The 12924-nt window shown below is 45.7% G+C and overlaps 1 protein-coding gene across 2 annotated transcripts in view; it reads right to left on the bottom strand.

Moving 5' to 3' along the window:
* The window catches only part of Lyn (LYN proto-oncogene, Src family tyrosine kinase), a 103117-nt gene that overhangs the window by 53413 nt on the left and 36780 nt on the right, over positions 1-12924 (bottom strand). Inside the window, exon 2 of one of the 2 annotated variants that reach the window (XM_050165374.1) lies at positions 1556-1629. In XM_050165374.1, coding sequence (XP_050021331.1) covers positions 1556-1624 — 69 coding nt within the window. In that variant the 5' untranslated portion in view covers positions 1625-1629. Of the gene's footprint in view, positions 1-1492; positions 1630-12924 lie in introns of both variants that reach the window. The other variant, XM_050165364.1, reaches the window with a different exon arrangement.

A 12924-nucleotide genomic window follows, 5' to 3' on the forward strand; every position in this document is an offset into this window, starting at 1 on the left:
CACCAACACCAAATTACTAATGTTTTAAATAATCTTATACATTTTATGTGTATACATTTCCTATGCTATAATTTTTTCCTATATCTTTTCAAGTTATTCTATATCTTTTTCAAGTTTTTTATTTATTTTTATGAGTTTAGGTATTTTGCCTTCACCAGTATCTGTGCACCATGTATAGGCCTGGTGCTGGCAGAGGCCAGGACAGGTGTCCTGTGTCCGGGAACTAGAGGCCCAGAAGGTTGTGATCTACCATATGGGCAATGGGACCTGAACTCAGGTCCTCTGGAAGAGCAGCCGGTGCTCTTAACCATCTCTCCAGCCCCTCTCTATGCAGTTTTACATGATATGTAGGTAAAGTGTCTATCCAGAAACATCTTGTAAAAAAACAACGCAATGAAGTCACCATTCATCTCCACTTCCCTTTAACTAACTTTGACTAATCAGTCTAACTGATGACAGTTGGTTCTGATAGGTTATATAGATAATGGGGACGGGCTAGGCAACGGTCCTCAGCAGGACTGGACAGTGACAATCTATTTCTAAATAAATATGTTTCCAAGTCTCTTAAAAACATAGATACAACCGGAGAAACAGCAAATGCTCTGTTTTGTTCTTTGCTTCTGTTTTTGTTTTGTTAGGGTTTCACTCTATAGCCCTGACCGTCCTGGAACTTGCTACGTGAACCAGGCTGCTGCCTGCCTCTGCTGCCAAAGTGCTGTGATTGCAGGCAGACACCACCACGCCTGGCAAACTGTCATAAAGCCATTTGGGCTAAATCGGAATAAGTTGTTTTCATCTTAAATGCCAGAACAGTCTGTAAAAACCGGGGTGTGGGAGGTATACAGGCATCCAGTGGAAGACTACATGCCAGGTTACAAGCTCCAAAGTAAAGCAAATTTAGCTATAGTTGTTGCAGGTTCTGAATTCCCCGAGGCTTTAAAATATGGCGTCACTTCTTTCCCAAATGCATCAGGTGACCCATCACTCATGTCAAGTATTTAATGTGGGCAGCCATGTAAAGTTTGGAGACTAAGCTAGATGCACCTTTTCTTAACCTTTTACTCAACCATCACAAATCGTGACAACCACAGTCTTTGTATTGTTTTAAATCAGTTGACAAAAAGACAAGATAGAATAAAATGCAATGTCCCACTAGCTTGTGTTTTAGCTTCTGGTTTAAACCCAGCAAATCCTCTTGTCCCTAGAACATGGAGCTGATATTGCTAACCTGCCCTGCGGTCATGCGGGCCTGAATCTATTCTGGGTCTTTGCAATAGGAATATGAAAGATGCCTTTCTCTATGGTAAACATGCAACTCATTATCCATAAAATCTCTACGCATTCTTCAAAGGATTAAGTTATGAGGCATATTAAACTTATTCGGGGTCTATGTGAACAATATGATTTCTTTGCATGCAAGATTGCGGTTTTAATTGCACAGCCATGCTCTGATCCTGTGGTGGGATCTCTCCCCTGAGACTATTCTACTTACTGGCCTTTGCTGCTTATTGGACGTTGGATCTCTCACATAAATAGTTCGGTCAGTGTTACGTACTGGTTGAGTCTTCGAATCTACTCCATCGTCATTCAGATTGTCTTTCCTTTTTGATTTTATACATCCCATATTTCCTGTTGGAATAGAAAAGCAATGGCATTGTTGTTTTTTTTTTAATCAATCCAGAATTGGCTTAAAGCCATTCAAATCTCTGTATTAAAGAAGATCAAAAAGAATATGCTTCTATTCATTGTTACACACTGATTAATACACTCAAAGGTGGATGCTGTTTGGAAACAGGTTATCTTGGTTATTTGTTGGTTCCTTCCTTCATTCACTGAAAACTCTTTACTGAGCATCTCCCCTTTACAACAACCCAATTCCTACAATAAAGGTGCTCCTGTTTTTGTGGCAAAGGAGTGTGAATTGGCATTACAGTATGCTCGGACGAGCCTGTGACACAGGATACACGAGTCCTAATGAAGGACAGGACTTCTAATTGAGGCAAGAAGAGAAGGCGCTGGTCCGAGAAGCTTCCTGAAGGTTGAGATGAGATGGGTTTAAATCTGGTGTCAAAATCAGCGAAGGAGATCCAGGAAGGCTTTTCAGGGGTAGCCATAGAGACCCCGGGTAATTCTGTCCCATGAACCAGTGCATAAATCCTTTCATGATGGAGCAGGCAACAAAGGCAAGGAGACAGAGAAAAGGCTGGAGACAGAGGACCACAGTGGGTATAACGCTGTCAGTTTAGTTTGCGTTCCCGAAAGACAAGTAACACAAAGGGCCGGAGTCTCCACCGGCGGTGGGATTTACATCTAGAGTCTACTGTACGGGGCTTGGGAGCCTACACACATGGTGTTGCCTTCGTCAAGACATAGGTCAGGGAGAAAGGATGCTTGAAAGACTGTTCAGATGGTCCAGTCTGGTAGGCTTCCCCACAAGACAATGACGTCATCTATACCTACCAGCCGCAAAGACAGACAGAACTAAGGGGTGAGTGCCGGCACAATGTTTGTTTGCTCTGAGTCACCCCTGCCCCCAGCCCGAGCCCCAAATGCCCCAGAAGGAGTCCAAGACTGGTGTAGAAACTAATTTGACTCAGCCTTTGAGGAAGTGCCTGAATCAATGTCATTATATTATCATCTCAAAAAAAAATATTATCAAAAATCCAAAAGAAGAACAGGAGGAGGAAAAGGAACAAATGGGACCTGGTCCCAAATAGCCACAGAACAAGTGAAGAGTGCCCGGATGAAAACAAGAGGCAGGGACTTCACAGAAATCTCAGGAACTTGGCTGCCAACCTAACCAGGGAGGCAGGATTGAACTCTGGGTGACTGACCACCTTGGTCTCCCCTCACCCCCTTCCCTAATCTGCTGGCTGGGGTGAGATGGTAGAGATTTTCCAGGTTGTTAATTAACCCATTGTCTTCTCACATGGCCAGCTCACTGGATGCAGTGTGGCTTTAAGATTGAATTCCCGGCTCTGCTCACCGGCTTCGTAAGTGACAGGAATGGAAGCCGCACAGCTCTGCTCACTGTCCTGCTCTCCCACAGGTTTTGGCTAGCTCTTGGGACCTGGGCTCCATTTCTTCCATAGGCAGGGTGTGAAGTCTCTGAGGGCCAGCCACTCCTTTTCTGAAACTAGCAAAGTGGCAAGGGGTAGTTTCCCAGAATAAAGAGGAAGCGAGACCTTTGCTGCAAAACAGTCTCTCTTCTTCTTTTCATAGTCTATGTTTCTAAAATGGAGATGGGTTTAGGAGATGATCTGTAAATAAGCCTAAACTCGTTCCCCAACCCATTCCTCACCCCACCCTTTCTCCAAAACGCTGTCCAGCTGATCATTCCTTCCGATGGTGACAGAAAAGCCCTGGAAACCAGACCTCTGAGCACAGGGAAGCTCCAGAGAGGGGTTGGCGTCTGGGGTCCTAACAGGGGCTGAGCATCCTGTTTGCCCACAACCTCACTCTGTTGAGTTTGCTGTACTGCCCCAAGGGCTCAAACAGCACTGCTGCTCCAGGCGGGACTCAAGGCCCTTCCCCCTTTCTTTCCCCTTTCTTCCCCTTTTTTCCCCTCATCTTCCTCTTCCTCCTTCTCTTTTTCATTTTTATTTTTTATTTTTGACAAGGTCTCACTCTGTACCCCAGGCTGGCCTGGAACTTACTCTGTCTCTCAGGCTGCCATGGCTGGCGCCCGAATGCTGGGTGAGCAGCCACGCCCAGTTCAGCCAATCAGCGAGAGGAGAACCAGGTGTACCACTGCGGACACCAGGCTTTGTGCTCACAACAGAGCCACGTGGGTCCTGTCTGACAAAAAAGGTATCAGAGGTGAAGGAAGAGGACAGCGTGTGTGACAGAAGCCTCTAGAATGGCCCTTTCCAAAACTGTGGTTTGGAGCCAGGGATGGCTGCTCATTTGTACTCTCAAAGCTCAAAGGTTGGAAGACAAGGTTCAAGTCCAGTCTGAGCTACACTGTGAGGCCCTGTCTCAAAAAAAAAAATTTAACTAATTAATCATTCTGTTATTTAAAAAGAAGAGTGTCGATAGAAGAACTCATTTATTAGTTTGCAGAAAATATAGGTAGTGGGAAGACAGATAAAATGAGAAAAGTCTAGAATGGGCCCTATTCTGAAATGCCTGGCCGGGAAAGATAGCACCATGGTTCCACACGAAAAGGGCCTAGACATACCCCTGAGGGACGTGGTTCCGTCTGCGGAAGGCACTGCGGAAAGGGATGAATGACACAGGAACAGTGTGTGGAGCGGGAACACAGAACCCACGGCCAGGGCAGTCAGAGGAGACGGGAGGCAGCCCCAGGATGCCAGAAGGGTTCGTCTCACTTCTATAGATTTGGTAACGGCGCCTTGGAGATGCAGGGTGGGGGTGTGTGGGTGGGAGTGAGGGCGGGCTCACGTCTTTGCAACTCTTGATCCGTTCACCACAGTGAGAGGGGGGTGGAGGACAGGGGCGATGTGTCTAAGGGCACGAAAATCGGTGACTCTATGAAAAGGACAGAACTTTTTACCTTTTCCTAGAGTTTGGAAAATTTCAAAAGGTAACTTTAGCGAAAAACTTAAGTGGATATTACAAAATTTATTTACAAAATTCATTCATTTTGGCCAGGGGGTGGTGACACATGCCTTTAATCCCAGCACTCAGGAGTATTTCTGTAGGTTCGAGGCCAGCCTGATCTACAGAGAGTTCCCGGATAACATGGGCAACACAGAGAAACCTTGTATTGAAAAACTAAATTAAAAAAGAAATACATATACATACATGCATATATACATATTACAAAATTCATTAATTTTTAGACATATATAGAACACATGTGGCATGTTGGTGTGCGCGCGCACATAGGTATACGTGATTAGGAGTATTTATTGGCACATGTTAGTTATGCCTGCAGTATGTCAAGCAGTGCCACTTCCGTTCCAGCAGGGAGCCACAGAAATTCTCTAGCTGGACTGATGCAGAGAACTCTACTTCTGAGCGATACCTTTATGGGAAACAAGCTGGGCTAGTGAAAGCCGGTTGGGGGAAGCTGCCCCCCAACAAGGGGCCCATCCTTCAGGCCCTGTGTATGCCAGAGAGGAGCTGACAATAGTCTGAGGAGGACAAGTGTAAAGTAGGAGGTGGAGGGGGCGGGATGTCAATCTAGGCCGGTGCTCCCACCAATTATTTGCTCGGTATTTTGTGTTTTCCCCCTCTCGCCATCACCACAGTGAACACAGAGTCAGACGTTTGTTGTATGACAGACAGATGGAAAGCGAGAAATACCGCAGAACACCGCACGGCCCAGGCTGAGCTCAAGCGCTCACAGAACTCAGGAGTGGGCTGCTCCTGCACACAAACCCGACCAGGTCCCACAGCTCCACATGCTGAGGGAAAGAACCAGAAAACCCCCAGACGCAGCTATTCCCATCAAACACTTGAGGCGATGTTAGACATTTCCGAAGGATATGAGCACTCTGGTCTGCACCGTTTGTTTGACGTCTCTTATTAAGCCTACAATGTGCCGAGCTTCTTTTTAATCCCCAAAGAAAGTCACTGTCCACGGCATTATGATGCTCACCTCATAGAGGAGAGAAACGGGGCTGGGAGAAGCAGGCTGACACAAAGCCAGTCTGCAGCTGGTGCGAGGTTCAGCTGGGCCTCCCTTCCGCCCCACCCAGGCTGGTCTCAGGCTGGGGCACAAGCTGGCCTCAGGCGAATCCACAGCCCGTGTTTAACATTCTCCCACGTGCTCCAAACTGGTTGGAAGTACACATTCTCTTAACAAAACTAAATAAAGAGATCATTTTCATAGACTGCCTCTTAAGATGTTATAAAAATGTCTCACCATAAGAACCAGTCATGAGATTAATACAATGACACCAGACAGTCAGGACCAAGGAGAAGAGGCAAGAGCAAGGTGCTTATGCCATGGGTGACTTATCTAGCACAGCTGAGCTCTTAGTTCACTCTGGGTTTACTTCAGAGACCGTGTAAATCACAGGAGAGAGGAGAGGGACCAGCCTTCTTCAGGGAAAGTGTGTATCCCTCTCAAGAATTCTAATTTATATCCAATGGACTTAGTGGAGTGCCATAGGTGATACTGTGTGTGTTGTTTCTTCTTGGTATTACACTTCTTTCTCTCTTCACACTACCTCTACGTAGCTCAGGCTGGCCTTGAACTTGTAGTCCTCTGCCTAAGATTCCCCAGTGCTGGGATTTCACGCATGTACCATGACTCCCAATTGATCTCATAGCATTTATAGTAGTAAATAAAGGCATATTTAATATGTAGATGCTTTATTTAAAAGTAATTATTATCCAGAGGGAGGGGGTGTTAACTAAAACTGAGCGTGTAAAAGAACCCTATGGAAAATCATTACTTTGTAATGTTAATTTTAAAAATATAAAAATAAGATGCAGAGGCCTGGGAGGTAAAGGTGCTTGCTGGAAGTCTGACAGCCTGAGTTATCCCTGGGACCTACATGGTGAAAGAAACTCTATATGTATGCTTTGACACACGAGCACACACCATCTCAAAAATGTAATAAAAAGTTGTTTTTTTTTGTGGGGGGAGGGGGGGCAGTGCTGAATACAGCTACCCAATGTGGAAGGACTGTGCTTCTCCAGGAGACATCAATTGCTCCGGGGTAATTGTTCACTGTGTGAAAACGTATTGCTGTGATTGGTGTAATAAAGAGCTGAACAGCCAATAGCTAGGCAGGAGGTATAGGTGGGACTTCCTGGCAGGGTGAGGAAGTAGAATTTGAAACTAGGTGTGTGAGAGATGCCAGTGGGATTCTAAAGAAGTTGGACATACCGTACAGATAAGATGTTAGATACTCCATGAGCTATTACAGGAACTGAGCCATGCTACAGAACGTAGATTAGAAGAAACGGGTTAGTTTAAGTTATGAGCTAGTTGAGAACAAGCCTAAGCTAAGGCTGAGCTTTCATAATTAATAACAAGTCTCTGCGTCATTATTTGTGAGCTGGCGGCCCAAAGAAAAATCCATCTACAATGAATTACTAAATAAAAATCTTAGTGCCAAGCATGGCATACCTGCCAGTGAGTTATTGGTCAGGAAGACTCCAATAAACCTCAAAACAACACAGGCTATAGTCATTGTTCTTGGCTGCCCGCCACAGCTATGTATAAGACCATATTGCTGAGACACTCCCCACTTTGGATACAGGACATAGAGAAATAGAGTTTGAATCGACCTGAAAATGTTCTCAAGCCTGGCTAGCTCTCATGGTGCTGAACATTGCTGTGTAGGTCATTGAGGGAGAGGAAATATCACTGCAGTACCCAGGGGTGAACCCTAAATACTGCAATACTAGATATGACCACTAGTTGAATGTAGGTTACGAGGTAACCAACATCTGACTGGATCTGAAGCCTGCTCTACAGGAAGGAATTAATGCTTACTGCTATAAACATGGTCAACAGTCCAAATCTCAGGAGTTCATAGACCCACGTGGGGGTGGGGGGGGCACACTCCTATTGCTGTGCTAACTGGAGATGTTTTCAAACTGTCTTCAACAGATTTACATTTATACTCATAGCTTAGTGTTAGTCTCAGTCTTGGCCCGAAAACCTTCTTTTTGCAGTGTGTAGTAGATAATGCTGAGACTCCTAGTTAGTCAACGTGTTGAGACTGAGTGACCAATGAGTGACGTCTGCCCCAAATGGGGCATCTACCATCCCCTCCAAGGCTCAGAGAACACCATGGAAGTGGGGGTGGAAAGAATGTAAGAGCCTGAGGAGCCCAAGGATGGAGAAGATGCTGTGAGATGCTGTGCAGACATGGCACAGCTGTTCTCGCGGACTCATAGCAACTCTGGTTAGCTGCATAAGTTCGAGGTGAGTCAACGAGACCCATTACTCTTTCACAGAGCTAATTGGACTCAGAAGGTACAGGGAGGGTTGCTGGGGCGTCTGTGGAAAGTAAGAGGGAGGAACTGCGGGTGGGTAGAACCAAGTCACATTGTATGAAATTGTCAATCAGTAAAAGATACTATAAACATTTTTAAAAATAAAGTATGCATTTTAAAAATCATTATCAGGATCTCTGATAATGGTCTACAGAGTGAGTCCTAGGACAGCCAGAACTATTGCACAAAGAAACCATCTCAAAAAACAACAAACAAATATTGTAATCATTTAGAGTTTGATATATCAATAAAGACAAGTCTGGATTACCTATAAAAGCTCACACTGTGGTCTAGAGAAGCAGACAGAAAGCCCTTTGCTAACACAGGGGCACACACCAACACCTAAGAACTGGGAGGTTGATGACTTCTCTTTCTAGAAGCTTCTTTCATGAGAACAAGTATTCATTTGCATGGGTAGTCCTCATTTAAGGAACTTAAAACAGTAAACGAGTGATTTTTTTTTTAAACCAGAGAGCATGTTCTAGAATATCAGACTAACTCCTCGTTCCCAGCCTACTTCTTTGGCTCTCTCTGCAACAATTCCTAATGCTTGCTGTTTGTATGACAAAGGAAGATGCTGTACACCTGGACCCCTGGTCTCTGCGGCCAGGTTCTCTCCATCAGCAACCCTAACAGGACCTCGAGGTGTTCACGGCAACTATACTCATATTATACACAGACACCACTATATATCACTATATATACCATGGATCACTAAATTAGGTCAGCGCGACAAGTTTCCAGGCAGCGTCTATTCATCTTGTTGCCAGTAAGTAAAGGTTCTTTTTGCTGCTGCTGTTGTAATTATCCACTGTTCAAATTAAAAAAAAAAACTTAAACCCAAAATAGAAATTAGATTTCAGTTTCTCCCCAAGGAATCTGACTTTCTGCTATCACGTGTTAGCTCATGCTCATGATCCTAGCACGTCAGACTGCTGAGGCAGAAAGATTTCTATGACTTTGAGGCCAGCCTGGGATACAGGAGGAATCTCTAAGGGGATGTGAGGGGGAAATCTGACTGTTCTAGATCCTTCTATCCCTCTAATTCTATTGCTGTATTCTACTCCATTCTACAGCCATGAATATTGTAACAGAACACGATTCTGTGAATGGTCCGTATAACTAGAGATCTTAAAATTTAAAGACAAACTGCTAGGATTTGACCCTTGACAACTTAAATATCATGCCATTATATAGTAGTGTGATACAAATTGTGTTATGAGCCGCAGTGGCACAGACCTGCAAGCCCTATTTCTGGTTAAGGCAGGAGGGGGTACAAGGTTGAGGCCAGGTCTCAACCCAACCAAAGGCTTCTTGGGAGCCCTGAAGTCGGGCCTCTCTTACTTAACCTTGCAATAGTGCAAGTGCTTGCCTAAGGCAAACAGGGAGGAAGGAGAACGGTTCTAGAGGATGGGCGAGAAAGGGAACAATCACTCTAGCCCCAAAGGACCCAGCCTGGTCACCCAATACCTCAGAACTTGGTCCATCTGGCTTTAAAACTACACTTGTTTTTAGACCTACCATGACTCTACTGCCTCTTTGTGAACAGGCTTCATCTCCAGAAGTTCCCTGAGTTAGGAATAAGAATGGAGACAGAAAACAAGAGTGGAAGCCCAAGAGGAGCTCTCGGTCTTCAAAAGTCAGGCTCAAGTTTCCTTCGGGAGCCGCTCATAGATTTGATCACCACGAGAAAGTCCCTATCCTCACCCTCCGCCCCGTGCTTCCCTCTCTACCTCACTTGCAGAAATGAAACTTAGAGAGATAAAGGCACAGAGAGCAGGCAGCTTAGGAAGAGAGGGTCCCCAGAACAATCCTCCAAACAAAGACTATTCCTAAACCCCAGGTGGAACAGGCAGAGCTGAAAGGGGTGTGGCCAGACTCTACAAATCTCAGTGGTCGTTTTCAGAGGGTCTCTGATCTTTTCGCCCATATCCCAGAAAACCAGGGCAGCCACAGTGGCTAACCTGGTGACCTTTCCTGTGGCCTCGATGGGTGAGTTGGTGCTGTGGAGTGACTGCGGAGATCACTGGGTGATGGGGGTGTTATCTGTGCACTAAGAACGTTTGTGTCTCCTAAGGACCTTCCGCAGGCGCAGGAAGGGAGCCCCTGGCCAGTCTCCAGCTCCCTTTCCTGCCTTCTGGCTCCCACGAGACAGGAAGTGAAGACAGAAAGAGGAGGTTCCTCCTTCAGGCCTAGAGTCCCTCCAAATAGCTCTCTGGGTTTCTGTTTTCCAATTTCAACATCAGACCCTCCCTAGGGTTTAAATGTCATCAGTGAAAGGGAGAGAGGGAATTGGGGGGTGTTGAGCCACTGTGGCTCGTGTTGCCTTATGGTAAGATGACTGAGGATGACCAGAGAGGCGGATGGAAATTACAGAAAGAGAGGAGTAGAGGAAAGAACAGATGGATTGGGTAAAGCCAGCACTCACCACTCCCCCACATCTGCTATTGTTTGGTTTTATTTAGTTCTGAGGCTACATTTCACTGTCTAATCCAGGCTGGCCTCTAATTTTCGGTTCTTCTCCCTTACCTTCTCAAGTACTAGACTTACGTGACTGTGCCACGCGCTGTGCCTGATGTGGTAGAGTCTTCTGTTTTGTGTTGATGTCATTGGTTAAATAAAGAAACTGCCTTGACCCTTTAATAGGACAGAAAATTAGGTAGGCTGGGAGAAAGAAGCCGAGTCAGGCAGTCGCCATGATTCTCCGACCCCGGACGGATGTAGACTAGAATCCTTCCTGGTAAGACAACACCTCATGGTGCTACACAGATTATTAGAGATGGGTTAATCGAGATGTGAGAATTAGCCAATAAGAGGATAAAACTAATGGGCCAGTGTTTAAAAGAATACAGTTTCTGTGTAATTATTTCGGGGCATAAGCTAGCCATGTGGGAGCCACCACTCCACTTACTACATGTGTCTATTAGTGGTTAGCTGGGAAAGGGGTCATGAGGTAGGAATTTGCTTTAAGAATAACTGATCTAGGCCGGGTGTCTAGCCTAGACATAAAAGAGACATAAGTCTGAAGGAGGGATCACTTCTTTCTTCTTGGTGTGGAGTGGGTATCATGACCAAAAACTTGGAGTTCATTTCCAGTCTCTCCTCACTGAGCCCATGGAAGAGTTTCCGGAGATCTACAGGTCCCCAGCATTCATATAACTTCCCCCAAATCAGCAGCGCCCAGTCAAGTCTCAGCGGCCACTCTATGCCTAAGACTACTAACTCAGTAAGGTCACAGACCTGTGAAGATCATGGAGGGATCTGTGCTTCTTCCCCAAACAGTATGAGAATGACCCTGCCCAGATAGACGCCAGGTTGACAGGCAGGGAGGATAAACCTGGAGGACTAGGCTGCCATCCGAAAGAGATGGAGTCATGTGAAAACAAGCTAGTTCCCCTGGAAGAGCCTGCCGGCTGATGAAGATGTTTCCCTATTGACTGCTAGTCAGAGGGCTGAAGAGAGAACACGCTCACAAGACGTGTGTCTTCCTCCTGCTGAACTGCAGTGTGTGTGTTCCTCAAGAGAGCTACACAGAAATTGCGGTGGGTTTCAGAACGAGGCAGTGGCGTCGGCGGAAAATACACTGAAACCTAATGAACTGGAGCTTTTTAAGATCACGCTATTCTTAGTTTTACATATGTGTATTAGTGTGTGTCTGTGCATGGGTTATATGCATGTGAAGTCAGAAGACGGAATCAGTTACCCGGAAGCTGGAGTTGCGGGGAGTCGTGAGATGCCCTGCATTGGTGCTGGGAACCTCTTGTAATGGCTGAGCCATTTCTCCATCCCCCAAGAATTTGCTACTTTAAAATGGAGAGCTTCTTTGTACAGAACTTGTAAAAAAGAAAATCGACCTTAAAAATGCCCCACCTTGGGCTACGGAAAAATGGCTCAGGAGTTAAGACTACTTGATGCTCAGATAGAGGACCCAAGCTCAGTTCCTAACCCTGTGTCAGGCAACTCACAACCACCTGTAACTTAAGCTCCAGGGTTCCAGCATGGCTTCTGGCACCCAGGGACTTGCACGCATGTGTACAAACCCAACCACATACCCCTAACTAAAATTAAGAAATCAAATATATTTTAAATGTCCCTACCTCAAAACTAGATGTTGTTCAGAGAAGCTTATTTCCAGTTTATTTTTTTTTTTTTACTTTTAGTATTTCCAGTGATTTAATATAAGGCTTCAAGCATGCTCGAAGCAAGCACTGTAACTCTAGCACAGTCTTCAGTGCTCTTTCGTGAGGGTTCCTGCAAGTGTCATGGCCGGCAGGAAAACAACCCAGGTGAGGTAAGAATGGAGCTTGGGTTCAGCTTTAGTTGGCGCTCTGCCAAAACTTCTGGACGCTAAACAGTTTTTTTTTTTTATACTTTTAAACACATCAGAACTTTGGAGGAAAGATTTCCATGTGACAACTGTCACAACAAAGCTATAGCGTGGCTACCCTGAAATACGAAGAGCATCTCTATAGCAGAGCATCTGTGACCTTGTCCTCGAGAACGAGTTCTATTGACGGAGACACAGTGCTCAAGACTAGAGCCTAGGGAGGAAGCGTTTGTTACGAGCATAAGGGTGGGTTCTACTGACCGAGAGACAGTGCTCAGGATTCTGGGGGAGTGAGGGCTGGCTTTCCAAAATGGCACAGATTACCAGGTATCCATTCCCAGCCTTCTACATCGAAAACAGGTGTTGGCTTCTTCTGATGACAAAAGCCTGCATGTTTAACCCCTCCAGTTTTCCTGGTGCTGTCTGTGAGCATGTGTGTGTAGGTGTGTGCATGTGTGTGTAGGTGTGTGCATGTGTGTGTAGGTGTGTGCAGATATGTGCGTGTCTGTGCAGGTGCCCACATAGGCCAGAGGCGCTAGATATTCCTGGAGCTGGAATTACAGTTCGTTTGTGAGCCATCCAACATGGGTGCTATGAACTTGGGTCCTCTGCAAAAGCGAGTCATGCTCTTAACTGCTGAGCCACCTCTCCAGCCCTACTCCTGAACATTTCTA

The sequence above is a fragment of the Alexandromys fortis genome, unplaced genomic scaffold (genome assembly GCF_014885135.2).
Source record: "Alexandromys fortis isolate MF-2015 unplaced genomic scaffold, M_Fortis_MF-2015_v1.1 scaffold_18, whole genome shotgun sequence".
NCBI classification, from domain to species: domain Eukaryota; kingdom Metazoa; phylum Chordata; class Mammalia; order Rodentia; family Cricetidae; genus Alexandromys; species Alexandromys fortis.